The sequence below is a fragment of the Pezoporus flaviventris genome, unplaced genomic scaffold, assembly GCF_033815535.1.
Source record: "Pezoporus flaviventris isolate CSIRO_AGI_PZ_B2104156 unplaced genomic scaffold, CSIRO_AGI_Pfla_v1 ptg000091l, whole genome shotgun sequence".
Classification (NCBI taxonomy): domain Eukaryota; kingdom Metazoa; phylum Chordata; class Aves; order Psittaciformes; family Psittacidae; genus Pezoporus; species Pezoporus flaviventris.
This window is the reverse complement of record NW_026892639.1, coordinates 817,215-837,754: the sequence shown is the minus strand read 5'-3', so window position 1 is coordinate 837,754 and position 20,540 is coordinate 817,215. Positions and strand designations below refer to the sequence as shown.

Below are 20,540 nucleotides of genomic sequence, written 5' to 3'. Positions count from 1 at the left end.
CTGGGCCCTCCCCTTCCTTTTCTCCTCCCTCCCCTCGTTTTATAGCTGCAACGTCACCACCATCGCCCCGCCCCCTAATTTCACAGCCAGCCGGGGCAGCCCCAGGTCCTATCGCCCGCCCGCTCATCCCAGCAGCCGCCGTCCCCGGGGGCGCCTCTCTCCTCTCCCTTCCTTCCTTCCCTTCCTTCCCTCCCTTCCCTCCCTTCCTTCCTTCCCTTCCTTCCCTCCCTTCCCTCCCATCCCTTCCCGTTTGATCCCGGCTGTGGCTCTCGAGAGCGGCTTCTCCCCGGGCTGCACGGCCCCAGGATCTTACACCGGGACCCATAAGTACTCCGCGTAGGGGCTGCAGCCTGAAAAGGGGTGACCCCGGAGGTCCCCGGGGTTCAGTGTCTCTGCTGCTCACCAGGAAGAAGGGGACAGATGCAGTTGGGGTGCTGGAAGCTGTCTCTGCCGTTTCCCCAACCTGATTTAGGGGTGACGGGAGCTCTGACCCCAGTGGGATTACAGGCCAGTTGCCAGAAGGCTTTGCCTTAACAGGAGAGCTCCTAGGAGGAGACTTCAGGGCTTCACATGGGATTCCGAACATGCAGAAAGCTGGTGCCTAAGCTTAAATCCCTTCCTTCTGCTCCCATCCCGTGTCAGGGCTTTCCTGTCTCTCTCCTGGTGTCCCAATGGAAAGCAGGGTTCATCCTCCCTGAGTCCAGGGCTAAGCTGTGCTCTGGCATATGCAGATCCCCCTGCAGCAAACCCAGCCTGGCTCATGCTGAAGCTGGAGGAGAAGCTCCCAAACATGGAGCGCACAGGGCAGCGTTGGGCTGCAGCATGAAAGTGCATCTGCAGGCTGAGACTGCCTGGGCAGGAGCAGAAGGGAAGGAGGCCGTCCAAAAGCAAAACTGGGTTTGATGGGAAAGGAGGTGCACAGAGGTTTCCACATCTGTATGGACAGAGAGGTATGGAGGAGGAGAGGAGTCACCTGGGAATGGGGTGGACAGGAAGGGTAGGCTGAAGATATGGCCCAATCTTGGCTTGAATATGAGAATAATGAGAGGAATGGGAGGATGAAGCAATGGGAATTGCAACAGCCGTGGTGGAAGTAACCCCTGGAACCCTCTCTGGGTCACACTGGATGAGCTGGGGCACCCCTCAGCAGGGGAAGCATCACACAGCCAGGAGCACAAAGGCACCTTCTTGTACCCTCATCAGCAGGGGCAGGGAGAGGCTGAGGATGGGAAAGGCAGCCACAAGCACGGGGTGGAATGGAGCAGGAGTGATGCACAGTGGTTTTGCTGGAGGTAGGTTGTGTCAGATGAGGGCAGGGCTGCTGGGTTTGACCCAGGGGATGTGATGCTTCTCTCCAGTGAGGTATAATGGCACTGTTTGCCCCAGAGCCAAGGTGGGGTTGTGATGGGGATGCATGAATGGAGCACTCTGCTCACAGGTTCCTGCTCAGAGGCAAACTGATGGGTTGGGGCAACAGCATAAGCACATCCTGGCAGGGCTGGGACATGGAAGAGCCTGGCTGGGAGATGCTGCTGATGGCTGAGAGCAGGCCAGAGTTAGCTCTGTGATCACAAAAGCAAGACCCAGAGCTTCTGCAGCTCAACCCAGCATTGGCCTGGATCCTGCATGCCCAGCGCGAGAGCAGCAGAGCAGAGGAGAGGCTGATTACAGCCTGCTCAGGCTTATTACACCTCTGTAAACACGTAACGCAATGCAGCCCTTGGCTGCCAACTGGGGCAGCCTCTAGCGTCTCCTTCAGCCCAGTTTAGGAGCAGGGGGTGACAGGGCTCAGACCCCTGTGGCATTGCTTAGACCCCTGTGGCATTGCTTAGACCCCTGTGGCATTGCTTAGACCCCTGTGGCATTGCTTAGACCTTAGACCTGCAGCCCAGCCTGGGGGGAGCAGAGAGATGGAGAGTGCTGGCACCACGTGCCTGCTGCAGAGCCGGGCAGGGAGCAGCAGGAGGATGTCTAACAATAATCCAATGATTGGGGATTAGCCATGATGCCAACAGGGATCTGTGACAAGCCTTGGGGTGATGGGCATGGACCAGAACCAGCTCCTGCTGTCCCTATGAGCTGCGATCCTCCTTTACCAGGGATGGGTTCCCTGTGGCTGGGAGAGCTGCCCAAAGCATGGGCATGTTTGTGGGCAACAGATCTGATTGCATCAAGTCATAGCATCATGAAAATCAGCTTGGTTGGAAAAGCCCTTTAAGCTCACCCAGTCCAACCATTCCCAGCACTGCCCAGGCCACCACTGCCCCATGGCACTGAGGCCTCGTCTCCACGCTGTGTGAACACTTGCAGGGCCGGTGCCTGCAGCCCTGCCCTGGGCAGCCTGTTCCAATGCCTGAGCACCCTCTGGGGCAGGAATTGTTCCTCAGCTCCATCTAAACCTGCCCTGGTGCAGCTTGAGGCCGGTTCCTCTTGTCCCATCCCTTGTTCCTTGGGAGCAGAGCCCAGCCCCTCCTGGCTCCATCCTCCTGTCAGGCACTTGTAGGCAGCGATCAGGTCCCCCCTGAGCCTTCTCTTCTCCAGCCTGAACCCCCCAGGTCCCTCATCCCTTCCCCATCACTCTTCTGCTCCAGGCCCTGCACCAGCTCCATTGCCTTTCTCTGGACCTGCTCCAGCACCTCTGCAATGCCTTTTAACAGCCCAGGAAGGCATTTCCCAGCAGTGACTCCTCAGGTGACCCAGGGTCCCCGGCATTGACTCACCACCACTCTCCACCCTTGGTGGGGTTGCCTGCCTCTCATCTAAGCCAGTCCATCCTCAAGCCTCTGCTCAGGGTGAGATACACGCAGCACCTTGCCCTGGACCAGCCCCAAACGCCCACATGCTGCTCTGCTGATAGATCTGATTCATCCACCATTCATGCTCCTCGGCATCCCCTGTGCCATTCGCCCTGCTCCTGGGCTGAGCTCCTCAGCATCCTCCTGCTGGGGCAGCGTGATGGAGGTGGTCCTGCTCCATGGGCTGCTGCTCCTCCTGCCCTTGGCAGCCCTGCTGCTCTACCGGTACAATGCCACCTTCCACTACTTCTGCAAGGTGGCCTTCTTCAACTGCTGGATCACTGCCATGGCCACCCTCCTGTCCCCCTTTGCAGCTCTTCGGGGACGCTCTGTGGAGAACATGAAGTGAGTATGGCACGGGGATGTGTGTCTGTTGTAGAGGTGGCTGGGTGGAGGAGCTCGGGTGGGTTTGTGGACACATGCTGTCTCCTGCCACAGCCATCCTGATTGAGTCCTGGGGCCACATCAAGGGCTGTGCTCCAGGTGGCAATGAAGTGTGCATCTGCATCTTCTGGTGTGGTGAATTGTTGCTGGCCATCCCAAGGGAGGGATAAACCATGATGGAGGTGGCCAGCTGGGTCAGGATTAATGGTACCTGGAGGATGACATAGCATAAAAGAGACTGTTCTTGGGCATCACTACACTGGGGTCATCAGTTGAGTGGATTACAGGGGGGGCCGGGTTGTCCAAGGTTGGAGGTACCATCATTAGCAGGATGGAAATGCACCCCCATCACCATCTCCCTGCCAGCAGGAACCCCAGGAACTGTGCTTTGGCAGAGAGATTTGGGGATGTCTGGGTGCCATCAGCTGTGGGGCATGGCACAGTCCTGTCCCAGCTCTGCTCCAGGGTGGTGGCAGCCCAGATAACATCGCTGTGCAACACGAGGGGAAGGTCCGATTGCTTTCAAGGGTGTTGCAATCTTGACACTGGATTCCTGGGCATGATAAGGGTACCAGGAGGGATGCCATTATGTCAGGGTGAAAGATGCCCAAGCTTGTGGCATCGCTGGGCTCAAGCCATTGTGTGCTGGTGCCAATGGATTCCGGACCCTCAACAGAAGTTTGATGCAGGAATGCTGTGCACACGCTGTTGCATCCAGAGGTGCTCCGAGCTCTGGCGCAAACGCTTCCGGCTCACTGGAAATCCCTGGGTGACTCAGTGTGACTCACGCTGCCTTATCTTGTCCCACCAACACCTTACAGCCATCCTCCATGGGAGCATCACACCCAGCTTCATCTCCTCCTCAGGCTCCAAATGCCAAGGCCTCCGGCTTGGAGCACGTTCCTGTCATTACTCCTGGCTTTGGGGCATTGCCAGAAGTGTTTTGCTTCTCTGCAGACACAGGTCTCTGAGCCTGCATCTCCCAAGGAATAGGTGTTCTGCTGATACAATGGACCCTCTAAACATCATGTCTCCTTCTTCCTATGTGCCTACCTCTACTCTCCCCTCCTAAGCTTCTTCTCATCCCTCCCTGGTGCTGAGTTCCTGCTCCTGTGGGTTCCCCGGGAGCAGTCACTGCCAGCTGTGTGGCTCTTGGCATGAATGCTCTTCTTGCCATGAGTTGGAGAGTGCCCCATTTCGATGCCAAAAGCGTGCCAGCTCTTTATCTCCACTGTGGGTGCCGCAATCCCTGTTGCTTCATCCTCCTTCCGTTCCTTTCGTTACCCTCATATGTGTGAGTGTCACCCTTCATCAGCTCTGCCATCCGGTCCATCCCTCTCTGGATGGGGACACTGCTCTTCCTTGTTCCTCCTTCCATCTGCACAGATGGGAGGTCCATCTCTTCCCGATGCTGCAGGTCCAGTGAAGCTGTTCTCTATGATTTCCTCTGCAGAATGAAGCAGAGTTGGTTTCCCCTTCCCTGCTTTCTTCCCCCTCCACCTGCAGCACAAAGCTTGGTGCCCACGGTGCTGCCCTTTGGCTGCTCTGCTGGGACAGTCCACGGAGACATCCATATCCCTGTAAAACCATCTAGACTGTTCCTCTGCATGTCCACCTTCATACAGCCATGGAATCAACCAGGCTGGAAAACACCTTGAAGATCATTAAGTCCAGTCTTTCTCCAGCACTGCCAAGGCCACCACTGCCCCATGGCGCTGAGGCCTCGTCTCCACGGGGTGCGAACACTCGCAGGGCCGGTGACTGCAGCCCTGCCCTGGGCAGCCTGTTCCAATGCCTGAGCACCCTCTGGGGCAGGAATTGTTCCTCAGCTCCATCTAAACCTGCCCTGGTGCAGCTTGAGGCCGTTTCCTCTTGTCCTATCCAGACCTCATCCAGCTACAGCTCAGCCCCCCTTGGTTGCTATCCAGCTCCTCTGGCTCTATGTGTCTGCAGTGCTGGTGTCTGGGTTTCCAGCTGTACACTGGGTGAGCCTCAGGGTGAAACTTACCTGGGCAAAGACTGTGGTCCTCACTGGGATGTGATGGTTTGCACCTTGGCTGCAGGCATCCCTTCCCTTCCCTTCCCTTCCCTTCCCTTCCCTTCCCTTCCCTTCCCTTCCCTTCCCTTCCCTTCCCTTCCCTTCCCTTCCCTTCCCTTCCCTTCCCTTCCCTTCCCTTCCCTTCCCTTTTGCTTTCCTATCATCCCTGGGCATCAGGAAGTCTGTTCTTCTCCCTTGTGTTGGCTGCTCTTCCTTATCAGCAGCTCCAATGCAGACTTTCTACTACAGACAGCAGCTGGTCTCTCCTTGGGGGTGGTTATAGAATCATAGAATAGTTCGGTTTGGAAAGGACCTTAAGATCATCCAGTTCCAACCCCCCTGCCGTGGGCAGGGACACCTCACACTAAACCATGTTACAAGGTTAGCTCTGAGCTACGCAGGCTATAAATGTGCTTAGAAAAGCAAAGACTGAGTACAGACTGACACAGTCTATGCTCATTCAGACCACATCTAGCCTGGCCCATCTTGGGCTTTGCTCCCTGGGTGGGAAAGCATCACAGCTCCACTCTGTGTGATCTGCTCCCAGTGTGTTCCTCTGCCCTAGGCTCCTGCGTGCTGCGATCCTGCCCCTCAAACACTTGTATGGCATCAAGATGCAGGTGTGGGGCTTGGAGCACCTGAACACCGAGGAGCCCTACGTGATCGTTTCCAACCACCAAGCTGCCCTTGACCTCATGGGTACGTGCAAGGGAGACTGGGGGCTCAGCACTTGTATAGGCAGCTTTTGGGGTGCTGCAGGTGTGGACCAGGCTCACCCTCTGGGGTCCCAGAGAGGCCAGGACCAGGGTTTGTACAGAGCAGTGTGGTAGGCATAAACCAGAAGAGGTGGTGGGACAGGAGCTCAGGGCTATGGGTGTGCTACAGAAGAGGGTTGGGCCAATGGAGGATGATACCAGGTCACTGCAGCCACAAGGCTGGTTGGTGCTGGGAGCCATTGGGCATGGACAGATCCTTTCCTCTCCCATCCATCCTCCAGGCATGGTGGAGGTCATCCCTGACGGCTGTGTGCCCGTGGCCAAGAAGGAGCTCCTATACATGGGCACGGTGGGGTGGGCCTGCTGGCTCAGTGGCATCATCTTCATCGACCGCTGTAAGAGGGAAGATGCCATCAATGTCATCTCCCAGACAGCCAGGACCATGCGGCGTGAAAAGGTGAGGGAGCAAGGGGGGAGCAAGCACCAATGGGGCAAGCGGGTTTCCAGGGTGACTGGGTTGGGTCCATGCTCACATCTGCCCCTGTCCTGTGCAGCTCCGAGTGTGGATTTTCCCTGAAGGCACCAGGAACCAGGACAAATCCATGCTGCCCTTCAAGCGTGGGGCTTTCCACTTGGCTGTGCAGGCTCAGGTGAGGCCAGCCTTCCCCTCCGCTTGCCCTTGATGGAGCAGGGGAATGTGCACCCTGGGGCAGCGGGATGGGGGACGTGAGGCTCTTCTGGGTTCTGCAGTCCCCAGGGACAGGCACCCTGTGAGGGCACAGGGACCTGCTGAAGCCTGGGCCACGTCAGGAGCTGGAGGGGGTCTGTGTGATGGACACCCCTCATGCTCCGTGTCCTACAGGTTCCCATTTTCCCCATCGTGTTCTCCCCGTACTGGGACTTCTTCAGCTCCAAGGAAAAGAAATTCACCTCTGGTGAGTGATGGACAAGAAGCCCCATTGCTGGAAGGTGGTCAGGGCTGTTGTAGGGATGAGGGATGTGCAGCTTGGAGGCCTCTGTGGAGCGTTGAGGCTGGTGGGGAGACCTGCTTCCCAGCAGGTTCATCTAACAGCACCCCTGGTCTTCCCCTTCTCTATCCAGGGACGTGCACCATCCAAATCCTCCCCAAGGTGGAAACCCAGGGCCTGAGCTCCACGGATGTCCCCAAACTGACCGAGACTGTCCGCCAGGCCATGGCTGATGCTTTTGCTGAGATGTCTGCGAGCTGCTGTGGGGACCAGAGTGCTGAGCATCCTCAGCGCCCGCACTGCGCTGGGGCCGGGGCTGGGGCTGGCAGGGGGACGGGCAGCCCCCAGCGCGAGGAGAACACAACTGGGACCAGCAATTAGGCACATGGATCAACCCCCTCGAGGCCGCGAGGGAGGTGGCACAGCCAGAGCCTGCTGTCCCCTTGTCCCCTGTGGATGTGTCCACCAGACCTGCCACTGCCCCAGCAGCCTGGAGCAAAGGGAAGCAGAGCACTGCAGCACGGGGACAGGGCAGCACCCCAAAACCAGTGCAAGGTGCCCCTAAACCCACTCGCTATGACTGTGCATCCCCTCCCTAGGGCACTGCCTGCCTCCCTCCAGCTTGGTGCTGTGTCTGGTCCTGGGTAACAAGCCCTGTCTGCCTGGATTGCTCCTGCATGCACACTGGGAAGGGGACAGAGATGTGCCAGGCGGGGCTGGGGCTTCACTGCACTGTTTTCCACCCCTGATGGTGTGACTCTCAGTGGGGTTCACCCACGGGCTCGCTGGGTTCCTTCTTCCAGAGGCTACTGCAAACTGGAGATGCTGCTCCGAGGCAGCAAGCTCTGAGGAGGGGTCCAGAGCACAGTGCGTGGCCTGGGGAGGAGCAGCAGGTCCAGGGGACCTTGTCACGATGCTGAACTATGAGACAAGGGTGTGAGATTAAACAGTCCATACTTGGTGCTGTGTGTGCACTGCATCCTGCCTGCGCCTCGAGTGCTGAGGGGAGTGTGGGGAGGGGGATCCATCTCCTTATGGCCATGTGGGGTGTCTGCATCACTGCACATGGAGCATCTCTATGGACACCACAGCTTCTCTGAGGGCTGGAGCAGCTCTGCTCTGGAGCCAGGCTGAGAGAGCTGAGCTGGGTCAGCCTGGAGAAGAGAAGGTTCCTGAAGGGGAGACCTGAGAGCAGCTCCAGTGCCTCAAGGGGCTGCAGGAAACCTGGAGAGGGGCTTGGGACAAGGGATGTAGGGACAGGCCAAGGGGAATGGCTTGAACCTGCCAGAGGGGAGACTGAGATGAGCTCTTAGGCAGAAGCTCTTCCCTGTGAGGGTGCTGAGGCGCTGGCACAGGGTGCCCAGAGAAGCTGTGGCTGCCCCATCCCTGGCAGTGTTCAAGGCCAGGTTGGACACAGGGGCTTGGAGCAAGCTGCTCTAGTGGAAGGTGTCCCTGCCCATGGCAGGGGTTGGAACTGGATGAACAGGAGGGACCTCCCCATGGCCTCCAGACCATGGCACAACCAGACCCATCCATCATCTGCCACCTGCCCTGGCCTGTTCCCTGCAGCCAGGGATGGCTCTAGGCATCGGCTGTCTCCTTCCCAACAGGGTGTCGCAGCCACCCTATGGTGACAGTAGGGCAGGGGGAAAGGCAGCACGTGGCTGTCTCCAGTGCTGGTTGCAGGGAGGGCAGCCTTCACCTCCCATCTTCAAACAAGATGTGCAAACCCTGAGCAAACAAGGGCACAGGTTGGCACCATTCCTGCTCTCGGAGTGCCTGGCTCATTATGGAGGAACCTCTGCAAAGCCGTGGCAATCATCCACCCAGACAGACAACACGAGCAGCACAATAGAGGCTTCCCATGAGCAGCAACTGGCTGGATCAAGAACTGTCCCATGGACACGGTCAGGGGCAGCGTACATGTGAAGACCTCACTTCCCAGAAGGACCCGCTATTCCCTGTGCTCCCTGTGTGCAGTCAGACCATCAGCTCCGAGCTGACTCAGCACTCTCACCACTATGGGTGGCGTTTGGCTGCCCAGAGCCTTGAACCCATCAAAGCTCGGGTCTGGTGGTTAAACATTGTCCTGGTTGGATGGCTGGGTCCCAGACACAGACCTCGCTTGGCTTTTGTTTGCTGCCAGCAGGGAGATGAAAGCTTGAGGAGAGCTATAAAACCCAGCACGATGCCTCTGGGACCACCTTGTTCTATTGGTCTTCCAAGGATGGGATCTGCAGCCGCCCTGCCCTGCCTGCTGCTTTGCACCCTGTACCTCACAGCTGGAGCATCTGCAAAGCCGTAAGCCCTCTTGTGTCTGCCTGTCCATGCCTGTGGATGACGGGTGGTCTCGGTGGTGTGACAGCGCTTGCCATGGCTGTGGAGGCTGGTTGGGGTGGTTCAGGGTGGTGGTTGTCCCCATAACACGACTTTGTCCCTGGGGTTGGTGTCTCTGGGATGCGCTGGTGCAGATGCCACCTCTCACCCAAGCTGGAGGAGGAGCAGAGCCTTCCTTCTCCTGTGGATCAGCCCCACAGCTCTCCCCCAGGGTGGGCTCTGCTCTGGTCTGTGCTCTGGCCAGCCTCCATGGGTACATGGGTGCAAGGCTGGGTGGCGTAGCCCTACAGAGAGCATCCAGGGCTAGAGAACCCCCAGCATCCTTTGCCTTGAGAGTCTGGAGCAGAGGGGAGCACTGGGATTTGGTGGCCTCCTCCCCTGCCAAGGTGTCCCCTCTCCAGGCACTACCTGGTGCTCTTCCCTTCCATACTCTACTACCCATACCCGGGCAAAGTGCACATCCACCTCATGGACCTGGATGAGCCCGTGCGGGTGACCCTGCACCTGGCAAGCCAGCTCAGAGTCCCCAACGTCACCCTGGAGGAGCAGGGCAATGAGATCCTCGAGCTGAACTGGCCCCGCTTCCCCAACGTGAGTCGCAGCCCCTCTGCCATAGCCGGGCTGGGGGAACGGGGAGGGGACTGGGGTCCATTTGGATGGCCAAGAGTCAACTGAAGAGTGGAGGGACATGGAGCATGTATGGGGACCTTGGGAGCATCATCTTCCCATGCATAGCAGGTCCCTGGTGCCTTCAGGGGTCAGCGGGGTGGTGATGGTGAGGTTTGGTGTCGCATTGGCATCCAAAATAAAGGCTTTGAAACCATTCCTGGTGTTTCCCTGTGGGCAGATTTCTACTGCTTCTGCCTGGATGTACCAGGTTGCGGATCTGCACATCTCCATTCAGGGAGGCTCCCTGCAGGTCTCCGAGCAGAGGAAAGTCGTGGTGAAAGCTCTGGACCCGACGGCCTTGGTGCAGACAGACAAGGATGTCTACGAGCCTGGACAAACTGGTGAGGGGCAGGAGGAGCTGGAAGAGCTCCCAGGTTCTTGGGATGGGATCCCCAGGTTTGGGTCCCAGGCTGTAGCGCTCACTCCTGCTCCTGCCTTTGCTCTCTCCAGTGAAGATCCGAATTGTCTGTTTGGATCAAAACCTCATTGCCATCAACAGAGAGGTGAGATGGGCTTGGGGCATGAGGCGGGGGTTGGAGGCAGTAGTGTCCCCATGTGCCTGAGACCATCGGTCTTGGCAGCAGTGGCAAAATCTTCAGTGTCTCCATGAGTATGGAGGAGATGGATTCAGGGATGGAATCCCCAAAACTCTGGAGGGATGTGGGGTATGGTCAGAGGGGATTCTCCCCCTCTGCTGCGCTCTGGGGAGACCCCCCCCTGCAGTCCTGTTCCAGCCCTGGGGCAGCTGCACAAGAGGGATGTGGAGCTGCTGGATGAGGCCAGAGGAGGCCATGGGGATCCTGTAAGGGCTGGAGCAGCTCTGCTCTGGAGCCAGGCTGAGAGAGCTGGGCTGGGGCAGCCTGGAGAAGAGAAGGCTCCTGAAGGGGAGACCTCACAGCAGCTCCAGTGCCTAAAGGGGCTGCAGGAAACCAGGATTGGGGCTCAGCCCCCGGTTTAGGCACGAGCTCAACTCTGCACTTTGACCATGGTAAATGCTTCTTTCTCTCTTTGCAGATTCTCTTGGTGGTCGTGTGGGTGAGTTGCCATCCTGTGGCAGCCTGTCGGCTCCCTTGGGAGGAGCAATGGGCCCCCAGCATGTGTGTGATACTGGGGACAAGGAGCATCCTTGCTGCGGGTGTTGAGAGAAGTTACAGAGAGCAGGCATAAGGGCTTGGGTAGATCTAAGGCAGAAGCTCTTCCCTGTGAGGGTGCTGAGGCGCTGGCACAGGGTGCCCAGAGAAGCTGTGGCTGCCCCATCCCTGGCAGTGTTCAAGGCCAGGTTGGACACAGGGGCTTGGAGCAAGCTGCTCCAGTGGAAGGGGTCCCTGCCCGTGGCAGGGGTTGGAGCTGGATGGGCTTTAAGGTCCCTTCCAACACAAACCATGGTGTGTGATTCTATGATTCCCAGCCCACTAAGAGTCAGGATTCTGCCTGCCTTCGAGACAGGATGTCCTCTGGGAGGTTACACAAAAGAAGGTGGCAATGGCTATTGCTACAGGGACTTTGACCCCAACTGGAGAATCCCCTGAGCAACCAGTCCAGGCTGGAGCACCCCCCTGCCAGCTCCAGCTGCTGTAACCAGGCTGGAGCTCAGATAATACAGCACCCAGGGTGGGGAATTTTCCTTTTGGAGAGGTGATGTCCCCAGGGATGCTCTGAGCGTGATGTCAGGGCAAAACCCCTGCTTCTTTCGAGGATACCCAGAGTGACCTGAGTCCTTGAGGTTCTCACCCCACCTGCCCTGTCTTTGTCTCCATGAGCTGATGCCACACGTCCCCATGTGCAGGATCCCAACGAGAACCCTGTGGCGGAGTGGCGAGAGGTGAGCCTGCAGCAGGGCATCGTGGACCTGTCCTTCTCGCTGGGTGCAGAGCCGGCCCTGGGCACCTACACCATCAGCATGGAGGGCAGCTCTCACCAATTCACTGTGAAGGACTCCGGTGCGTGCGGATGCAGGCTGGGCTCCACGCAGGCTCTTTGGGAGCCATCTCATGGAATGGCAAGAAACTGAGGAAGGAAGAAATGGGAACAATCCCGTTCTCCCCCCCCAGGACAGTCCAACTTTGAAGTGCTGATCCGGCTGCCCCGCTTTGTGACGGAAAAGGATGAGAAGATCCCACTGGACGTCTGTGGGCTGTGAGTTGGAGAGCAGCAAAGCTGCCTGCTCCTGGGGTGATGCTCCCTTCACATCTTCCCCATCTGCTCCCCTTCCTGCTCCCTCCCAACAGGTACCCATCAGGGAAAACCTTCCGAGGCAGAGCTGAGGCCAGCCTGTGCCAGTTCTACAGCTTTGGTGCTGTCCTGAACGCACCTGCGATGACCTGTGCTGAGCTTAGGGGTCAGGTGAAGGCACCAGGAGAGGGAGAAGGCACATGGGTGCTGGTCCTAGCAGTTTTTCCCCATTCTGGGGTGCTTGGGCTGATGATGGCTGGGTGCATCATTTGAGCATCACAAGGTCATCCGGCTCTCATGTGAAACTGCTTCAAAGCCAGAGTTAGAGAATCATAGAGCAGTTTGGGTTGGAAAGGACCTTAAGATCTTCTAGTTCCAATCCCTTGTCATGGGCAGGGACACCTTCCACTAGAGCAGCTTGCTCCAAGCCCCTGTGTCCAACCTGGCCTTGAGCACTGCCAGGGATGGGGCAGCCACAGCTTCTCTGGGCACCCTGTGCCGGTGCCTCAGCATCCTCACAGGGAAGAACTGCCTTAGATCTAACCTGAACTTCCCCTGTTTCAGTTTTAACCCGTTACCCCTTGTCCTATCCCTCCAGTCCCTAATGAAGAGTCCCTCCCCAGCATCCCTGTAGGCCCCCTTCACATACTGGAAAGCCGCTCTGAGGTCTCCACGCAGCCTTCTCTTCTCCAGGCTGAACAGCCCCAACTTTCTCAGCCTGTGTTCATACAGGAGGTGCTCCAGCCCCTGATCAACCTCGTGGCCTCCACAGGGTGCCCAGAGAAGCTGTGGCTGCCCCATCCCTGGCAGTGTTCAAGGCCAGGTTGGACACAGGGGCTTGGAGCAAGCTGCTCCAGTGGAAGGGGTCCCTGCCCGTGGCAGGGGTTGGAACTTCATGAGATTTGAGGTCCCTTCCAACCCAACCCATGCTGTGGCTCTGTGATTCCAACACGGGTGACTCTCTCATTCAGACCGGGAGGAACGGCTGCTTCTCCACCGAGGTGCCAGCCACTTCCTTCAACCTGACCAGCCTGGACTACGAGGATCAGCTCCACGCTTTTGTGTCGCTGCTGGAGGAGGGCACTGGTGAGCACAGTGATGCTGACAGCCCCGCGGTGACGTCCTGGGGTGGTGGCACCTGGAGGATGTGGCACAACTGCTCTGCTCGGGTGTCCCCAGGGTCCCTGTCCTTCCCATCCATTACCACCAGTCCCTCTGTGCCCATGCTTGCTTTGGTGTCATTTTTCCTTCTATTCCTGACTGCTGGAGCAGTCCCCAAGGTCCTGAAGGCTGATGAGGAGGTTCTTCCCCTTCCAGCATCCTCTCCCTCACATATCCCTTCCGTCATGCACCTCACCTTCCTCTGCCTCCCTGAAGACTAGTTGGTGTGCTTGAGTCGTGCCTGGGAAGCTACCAGGGTACTGTTGGTCTTAGTAGGTCTTTTCGGCTTTGAATCTAGTTATAAACTGTCGCATTGGTTGTGTGTTAGGGTTTGTTAGACACATCCTTAGAGTCAAGTAAAAAGCTTAATGGCAGCACAATGCAGCTGCGAGGGGCCTCTTCTTTTGCTTACAGCCATGAAGAGGGGCACTTTCGGGTAACGCTCGGTATTTGGGTAGCACACAGAGCGTGGTCCTGCTCACGCTGTAGATCCTGTCTCACCTGAGGACCTACAAGGATGCTTGAGAGGGACTTCATCAGGGACTGGAGTCATAGGACAAGGGGTGATGGGTTCAAACTGAAACAGGGGACGTTCAGGTTAGATCTAAGGCAGAAGCTCTTCCCTGTGAGGGTGCTGAGGCGCTGGCACAGGGTGCTCAGAGGGGTGGTAAATGCTCCATCCCTGGCGGTGCTCAAGGCCAGGTTGGACAGAGCCTTGGGTGACATGGTTTAATGGGAGGCATCCCTGCCCACGGCAGGGGGTTGGAACTGGATGATCTTGAGGTCCTTTCCAACTCAAACCATTCCATGATTCTATGACTCTGGTTTTGCATGTTGCCCAGTCTGTGTGGCTCTGCACTGTGCAAACTTGCCCCTTAGCCACTGCCTGCAAGAGGAGAGCTTTGTTTCCTATGGCCACTTGCAGAGACAGCAGAACGTGTGACGCTGCACACTTGAGACTCTCTGACCCCTTTTTCCTGGTGGGAATCACAAGGGCATGGTGTTCAGTGCTTCTCCTCTCCGCAGGGATGCAGCGCACAGCCAGAAAGAGCTGTATGATTGTGGATGAAGAGATCATCATCGTGTTTGAAAGCAGTGATGAATTCTACAAGCCTGGGGTCCCCTACACTGGGACGGTAATGGGGGGTGGTCCCTGTGCCCTACAGGGCTCCTGCTGCACCCAATCCCACTCCCTCAGACCTCCAACCCTGTTATCCCACCCAGCATCTCCCCTTTCCTCCTCGTGCAGATGCTGCTGAAGGGACTTAACGGCTCTGCCCTAACAGAGAAGGAGCTCCTGGTGGTGGTTAATGCTGAAGAAATCCAAACTAAAACCCTGCTCACAGATGGGTCGGGGAGAGCCTCCTTCGAGCTGGACACCTCTGGTTGGAAGGACAGGGTCTCCATGCATGTAAGTGACCCATTTCCCTTCAGACACCCGGATTTTGGTAAAGATCACAGAGTTTTTTACACCAAAACTTCCAGCCTCCCCTTGACCACATTTGGTCTTTGTGCACCCAGAGCATCCCACGGTGAAGAGCTCCATGTGTGTATTAACCCTGTTTCATGCCTTGCTGCCAGTCAAACCCTACAGATCTCAGCACCCTTCCTGCCTGCTGCGCTGGGAAAAGGCTCCACTCCCACTATTGGTGTATTCTGTAATGTTCTCCCTCTAATTCCTTCTCTCTGCCTTACTGTTCTCATTCTTCACTGCCAAATTCAGGATCCTTTCCACCTTCACCACTTGGGCACAAGATCAGGTAGTTCTGGGATGCTTCATCAGCATATAGATCCCTGCCTCCTCTTGCCATCCCCTTCGAGTGTCCTTTGGACAAGCCCCATGATGGCACGCAGCTCCACGCTTTTGGGTGCCGAGCACACCTGGATTGTGTTTCTTTGCATGCTCCTGCAGGGATGTCACAGCGAAGAGGGTGGCAGTCACAGGGTGGCTTTCAGCCCCTACTGAGCTCTGCTGCTGAGCTGATCTTTGCCATTGACAGCCCCAATTTCCACCCTTCAGGGTGAGGTCAAAACTGCAGCCTCTGAGGATGAAAACCTGGAGCATCGCAGCTACAAAAGTGCTCCTCGCCACGCGTATGCCGTCTCTGTGGGTACCACAAGTTTCCTGAAGATACACAGGGTGAAAAAGGAGCTGCCCTGCGGCCAGCCCCTGCAGCTCAGCGTGGATTACGTGTTTGATGAGAAGGCCATGGGGAGCAAGCAGCAGAGCCTGGATGTGGTCTTACTGGTGAGCCTTCAACCTGAGGAGAGAGGGGAAGCTGCAGGAGAGGCAGGGCTCAGGGGAGGAGGATCTTCCCCTCCAGCAGAGTTCGTTTCCAGCCAGCCCTGGGCAGATACTCCTGGACTCAGGGATGGACTCTGGAGGTGTCAGGTGCTGGGGCACCATTTCCATCCCATGTTGGTCTAATAGTCTGTCCCTGAGCATCCTCCGCAGCCTCCCCTCATCTCCTGGTGCCGCTTCCCCACCCAGCACAGGTTCCGTTATCCCCACCTCCTCCTCTGCAGGTCCTGGCCAAGGGGACCATCGCCACCGTGCTCAGGAAGGAGCTGCCTGCAGATGCCGGTGGGTCCTGGGGCACGTGGGGCTGTGCAGGGCTCTGCTCCGTGCCTGCTCCTCACTCCCCTCCCTTTGCACTGTCCAGGGCTCAGCGGCTCCTTCTCCCTGGAGCTGCCCATCGGCCTCGAGCTGGTGCCCGCAGCCAAGGTGCTGGGCTACGTGGTGCTGCCCAGCAGCGAGGTGGTGGCCGACAGCACCGAGCTCAAGGTGGCCAAGTGCTTCCCCAGCGAGGTGAGAAGAGGCTGCTGGGCTCGGAGGGGAGATGGGGGCACTGAGCCCTTCCTCACCCCCTGCAACCGGCTGGGCCCAGGCTCTTCTTTCAGGGAGGGGTTTCCTTCCTCTCCTGTCCCTGTTGCTGCTGCAGAGCATCCCCCGGCTTTGAGCTCAGTCCTCCACGATGGTGCCCAGCTGCCTGGGACCAGCTCCCCTCTCCCCTAACCCAAAGGCTTCCCTTCTCTCCAGGTGAACCTGTCCTTCTCGGAGCAGAGGGCTGTGGTGGGCTCCCAGCTCCACATGAAGGTGCAGGCTGCCCCGGGGTCACTCTGTGCTATCTATGGCGTGGATCAACGTGGACAGTCCTCCAGCAGCAAGGGCAAGCTCAACCCCGACGTGGTGAGGCTGGAGTAACCTCGGTGCTAGGCTGGTCCTGAGCTTGCTGCTGGGGCATGGGGGCTATAGTGATAGGACAAGGGGTGACGGGTTCAAACTGAAACAGGGGAAGTTCAGCTTAGATACAGCAAGAAGTTCTTCTCTGTGAGGGTGCTGAGGCACTGGAACAGGTTGTCCAGAGAACCACTGCTGGCAGTGCTCATGGCCAGGTTGGACAGAGCCCTGGGAGACACGGTCCAGTGTGAGGCATCCCTGCCCATGGCAGGGGCTGGAACTGGATGATCTTTGGTCCTTTCCAACCCAAAGCTTCTATGACTCTATGATTTTAGGGGAGGACAAAGAGGGACCTTGGGAAGCATCGCTGCCCTTGGGGAGAAGAGAGATGGGGAAGTGACAGGTCCCAGTGGAAGGGCTGGAGATGGTGGCATCACTATGACACCCAGGGAGGTGCAGAAGCTATGGGGCAGTGACAGGGGCAAAAGGGGTTGGAACTGGGCCAGGAGCATTTCCTGTCTTTCTCACCCAAAGCTCATGTGTTTGGTTTAGGTCTATAACTCACTTCCAATACCTTCTGGATCCACCTATTCTTTTGAACTTGAAGAATTTACTTCATCTCAGGAGCTGAGGTGTGGGTATGGAGGCCAAATTCTCTTCCTTCCATCCATTAACTGTTATGATGTGCCAGGGAAGAGGAGGACCTGCCGCCGCCGACCGAGGAGCTGGCAGGTCCTGCAGCCTGACGCTCAGCCAGGCTCCTATAGCCTGTTTGAGGTATGAGCCCTCCAGCCCTTCCTCACACTCCTCTTCCTCCTTAGGGTGCTGGGAACACCCAGTCCTTTGCCCAGCCAGTGTGTGTGCTCACAGACCAGCTCAGGACACACACATCTGCCAGCTCAGGCCCTGCAGCATTCCATAGGGAAGGGGCAAAGCTCTGCTCTTCCCATCACAAATCTGTGCTTGGAGAGAACAGAAAAGATTGTCCCGGCATTCCCCTGCTTTCTGGGGGGTGCGCGTCTCCCACTGGCAGCAAACCCAGGTGTTGGGGCTGTTTGGGATTGGAGCAGGCAGAGCAGATTCACCGCATCCTCCCCAGCTCTCCCTGATGCAGCAGCTTCTCCTGGCACAAATATTCCTCTCCTGCACTCCCGTTACAGCGTGGCAGGGGGTCCTGATCTTCAGGAGCTCTGTTCTGCCATGGGGCTTTGGTTCCTGGAGTCAGAGAGGGATGGAAAAGGCATGTGGGGATCTGTGGGCTCCGGCGTGGTTGCTGTTCTCTCTCATGTGCTCTGTTTCAGGGTGCAAGTTTGAAGACTGCCACCAACATAGAGCTGGGCTGCCCATCGAGCAGCCATCGGTACCCCCAGAGTGAGTGGGGAGGATCTGTAACAGCCTCAGTGCTGGCTGCAGAATAATGGCCGGAGGCATCCTGCCTCTTCCCATCCTTCCTGGCAGCACGTTCAAGTCACGCCTGTTTGCAGGTCCAGAGCTGGAGGCTGATCCTCTGGCAGATGTCCTGAAGGACCCGGGGATGCAGATGGGTTTCCTGGAAACGTGGCTGTGGGAGCTGGTGCCTGTGGGGTGAGTAAGGAGCCCCAGCAGACCTCAGGTAACTGCACCAGCTTCAGCGCTGGGTGCAGTGCCCAGACCTCCGGTTCAGTGTCCACATAATCAGGAGTGACACTGAGACACGTTCAGCCCCTTCCCTTGGACCTCAGCACTGAGCCTAGGAGAGATCGGGCAGTCTGTCCTATAGGCAGGGGGTGCCCTAAGACACTGATGGTGCCTCTGCCCACCTCCACGTGTATGATGGCCACCAATGGTCCCCAAGACCCAGAGGAAGGGGGTTCTGCTGGCTCTGCCCATCAGACCCACTGTGTAAAACCTATCCATCTCCCACCTCCCTGCAGGGACCATGGCTCTGCGGAGGTGACGGTGCCGGTGCCCAATATCACCACTGAGTGGGAAGTGGGGATGCTCTGTACATCCCCTCTGGGCTTGGGGCTGGCCCCTGCCACCACCATCACAACCTTCAAGCCCTTCTTCGTGGAGCTGGCGCTGCCCTACGCCGTGGTCCAGCACGAAGCCTTCACCCTCGTGGCCACTGTCTTCAACCTCCTGCATCACTGCCTGAGGGTGAGAGGGGCCAGGCAAGGGGCTCTGGGTTGGGGGCCCGGTGGTGGCTGAGGGAGCTGTGGTCTGGCAGGTCCAGGTGGTGCTGATGGAGTCAGTGGAGCTGGAGGTGCTGGCTGGCTCGGATGAGGTGAACGGTGGTTGTGTGTGTGCAGATGAAACAAGGACCTTCCAGTGGGATGTGAGAGCCACCAGCATGGGTATGAAAAGGGCTGGAGATGGGGTAGGAAAGCCCAGACACTGCTTGAAACCCTCCTCTTTGTCACTGCTTTTCTGATCCTTTCCTCCCCCTCCAAGCTTCCTCTCCCCTTTTCCCTTTCCCTTCTCCACTCTCCAATCTCTTCCCTCTATTTCCCGGTCCCGTTACATCCATTGCACGCTCCTCCTTCCCCATGTCCCCAGGGTGGCTCTGAGCTGCAGCCAGCCCCTAAGGCAGTATCACCGCCATGTCCCCATCTCCCTTCACAGGGGAGGTGAACACCACCGTCATCGCCAGGGCCCTGCAATCTGAGGAGCTCTGCGGCACCGAGGTGCCCGTGGTGCCAGCCCATGGGCACATAGACACCGAGACAAAGCTTCTTATGGTGCAGGTGAGCACGGAGGTGCTTGTGCCACCCTCTTGCCAGGAGCAGAGCTGCACCCAAAGCAGTCACCCATGGAGCAGAGCGGAGCAGAGCATCTCCCCATCCCTCAGCCAGGCTGAATGGAGCTTGTGGGTGCTGCAGGGTGCACCAAGTGCATCCATGCTTAGTAGGACCGTCACCCACCATCAGTGGGATGGTGCCTTGCCTTCCCTGTTGGGGTGAGACTGGTACATTTGAGGCTGCTGGGTGTGTGATGTTCTCATCACACCGTGCATGTGCCTGCTCCAAGGACAGCCCAGGTGGCCCTAAGCTCTCATGGGCCATCAGAGCCGATGGGCCGCTGGTCGGGTTCCAGGTAGGGTATTTGTTGGAGGTAGGAAGGCCTTTCTGGGACAGAGAAGGGCAGGCTGACTGACGCCAGTCTCATACCTGCTGTATTCCTGCGTTTAAAGCCTCCAAGACTGATGTGAAGGAAAACTGCAGCTGTGTGGCTCTCCCCCTGCTCCTGACTCCATCCTATCCCACCTGACAGCCGAGGGCTGGCAGCTTTCTCCCATCCCTTCATCCCCTTCACCAGACCCAGTAGGAGCCTGAAGCAGCGTGGTTAAGATGAGGACTCCAAAACCCAGCCCTGGTGCCCACCGTGAAGTTGTGGTTTCCCTTAGGCAATCCCTTGGAGAGGGGATCAGGGCAGTTGAGCTGATCCAGGGCTGGCAAAACACCTTGGGACAGCAGTGCGAGCCTGATGGCTGGGCACGGAGAGGATGCTCAGGGCTGCCCTGACCCTGTCCCTGCTCTGCCAGGCTGAAACAATGAGGAAAAACGGAACTGGGAATAAGCGAAGAGGAAGATGAGCAGCGAAATGTCGGCCCTGCAGGGAAGCTCCCTTGCTTCAGGCTCTTTCCACCATCCCTGCTCAAAGCCAACCCCAAACCACACTTTGTGCGGGGAGCACAACGCTCCCCTCCGCCTCCGTGATGTGTCACTGGGGCTGCACCTTCACTTTGCTTTGCTGAATAGAGAGCTGAGACCAAACCAGAGGGAGCATTCATTGCGCTGGCAACAAGGCAGAGAAGCAGCAGCACAGCGTGGGGTCAGTGGTGCCTGGTCAGGAGGGGCTGGGGGACACTGGCTCCTGCTTCAGGCACCCAATGACGCATCCTCCATGTGCTGTTTCCCCTCAGCATCCCCACAGCAGAGGCAGAGCTCCCCCTGCTCCCGATTCCATCTCCCTTCGGCCTCAGTGCTCACAGCCCCCACTGCCTCCTGCGCTGATGGCCCTGAGCTCCTCTTCACATGGAACCATCCCCGGGATGCCTGCGGGGCACTGACCCATGCCCACACCCTGGAGCAGCAGAATGGGCTCAGGGCCGTGCTCCCACCTTGTCTCCATGGCCTG

The 20,540-nt window shown here is 57.9% G+C and overlaps 3 protein-coding genes across 4 annotated transcripts; all 3 read left to right on the top strand.

Moving 5' to 3' along the window:
- The first annotated feature begins 861 nt into the window (after positions 1-861).
- On the top strand, positions 862-7,862 carry LOC133280902 (1-acyl-sn-glycerol-3-phosphate acyltransferase alpha-like). 2 transcript variants are annotated; one of them, XM_061475959.1, is made up of 7 exons: positions 862-950; positions 1,204-1,292; positions 5,783-5,916; positions 6,215-6,390; positions 6,488-6,583; positions 6,796-6,868; positions 7,035-7,862. In XM_061475959.1, exons 1-7 carry the CDS (start codon positions 903-905, stop codon positions 7,280-7,282), a joined length of 864 nt encoding a protein of 287 aa, XP_061331943.1. In that variant the 5' UTR covers positions 862-902; the 3' UTR covers positions 7,283-7,862. The 2 variants fall into 2 exon arrangements, with proteins under 2 accessions (XP_061331943.1, XP_061331942.1); XM_061475958.1 differs by lacking the exons at positions 862-950; positions 1,204-1,292 and adding an exon at positions 2,582-3,140.
- Positions 7,863-8,975: 1,113 nt separating this feature from the next.
- LOC133280878 (murinoglobulin-1-like) lies at positions 8,976-10,579 on the top strand. The gene is made up of 4 exons (XM_061475919.1): positions 8,976-9,202; positions 9,640-9,829; positions 10,086-10,248; positions 10,358-10,579. The coding sequence occupies exons 1-4, from the start codon at positions 9,090-9,092 to the stop codon at positions 10,468-10,470; spliced, it is 579 nt and encodes a 192-aa protein (XP_061331903.1). The 5' UTR covers positions 8,976-9,089; the 3' UTR covers positions 10,471-10,579.
- Positions 10,580-11,656: 1,077 nt separating this feature from the next.
- On the top strand, positions 11,657-19,679 carry LOC133280911 (alpha-2-macroglobulin-like). The gene is made up of 17 exons (XM_061475968.1): positions 11,657-11,847; positions 11,959-12,043; positions 12,136-12,250; positions 13,051-13,165; positions 14,267-14,376; positions 14,490-14,651; positions 15,261-15,488; positions 15,767-15,824; positions 15,904-16,049; positions 16,281-16,430; positions 16,974-17,198; positions 17,723-17,729; positions 17,798-18,005; positions 18,335-18,560; positions 18,631-18,757; positions 19,026-19,147; positions 19,594-19,679. Exons 1-17 carry the CDS (start codon positions 11,808-11,810, stop codon positions 19,609-19,611), a joined length of 2,142 nt encoding a protein of 713 aa, XP_061331952.1. The 5' UTR covers positions 11,657-11,807; the 3' UTR covers positions 19,612-19,679.
- Positions 19,680-20,540: the final 861 nt, after the last annotated feature.

Bases quoted from the DNA above. Each gene is read 5' to 3' on its own strand.
- LOC133280902 (XM_061475958.1), top strand. From the start codon at position 2,878: ATGCTCCTCGGCATCCCCTGTGCCATTCGCCCTGCTCCTGGGCTGAGC. The intron at 3,141-5,782 runs GTGAGTATGGCA...CCTCTGCCCTAG, and splicing joins CGCTCTGTGGAGAACATGAA to GCTCCTGCGTGCTGCGATCC. The intron at 6,391-6,487 runs GTGAGGGAGCAA...TGTCCTGTGCAG, and splicing joins GGACCATGCGGCGTGAAAAG to CTCCGAGTGTGGATTTTCCC.
- LOC133280878 (XM_061475919.1), top strand. From the start codon at position 9,090: ATGCCTCTGGGACCACCTTGTTCTATTGGTCTTCCAAGGATGGGATCT. The intron at 9,830-10,085 runs GTGAGTCGCAGC...CCCTGTGGGCAG, and splicing joins ACTGGCCCCGCTTCCCCAAC to ATTTCTACTGCTTCTGCCTG. The intron at 10,249-10,357 runs GTGAGGGGCAGG...TGCTCTCTCCAG, and splicing joins CTACGAGCCTGGACAAACTG to TGAAGATCCGAATTGTCTGT.
- LOC133280911 (XM_061475968.1), top strand. From the start codon at position 11,808: ATGGAGGGCAGCTCTCACCAATTCACTGTGAAGGACTCCG. The intron at 12,044-12,135 runs GTGAGTTGGAGA...CCCTCCCAACAG, and splicing joins CCACTGGACGTCTGTGGGCT to GTACCCATCAGGGAAAACCT. The intron at 16,431-16,973 runs GTGAGGCTGGAG...TGTTTGGTTTAG, and splicing joins GCAAGCTCAACCCCGACGTG to GTCTATAACTCACTTCCAAT.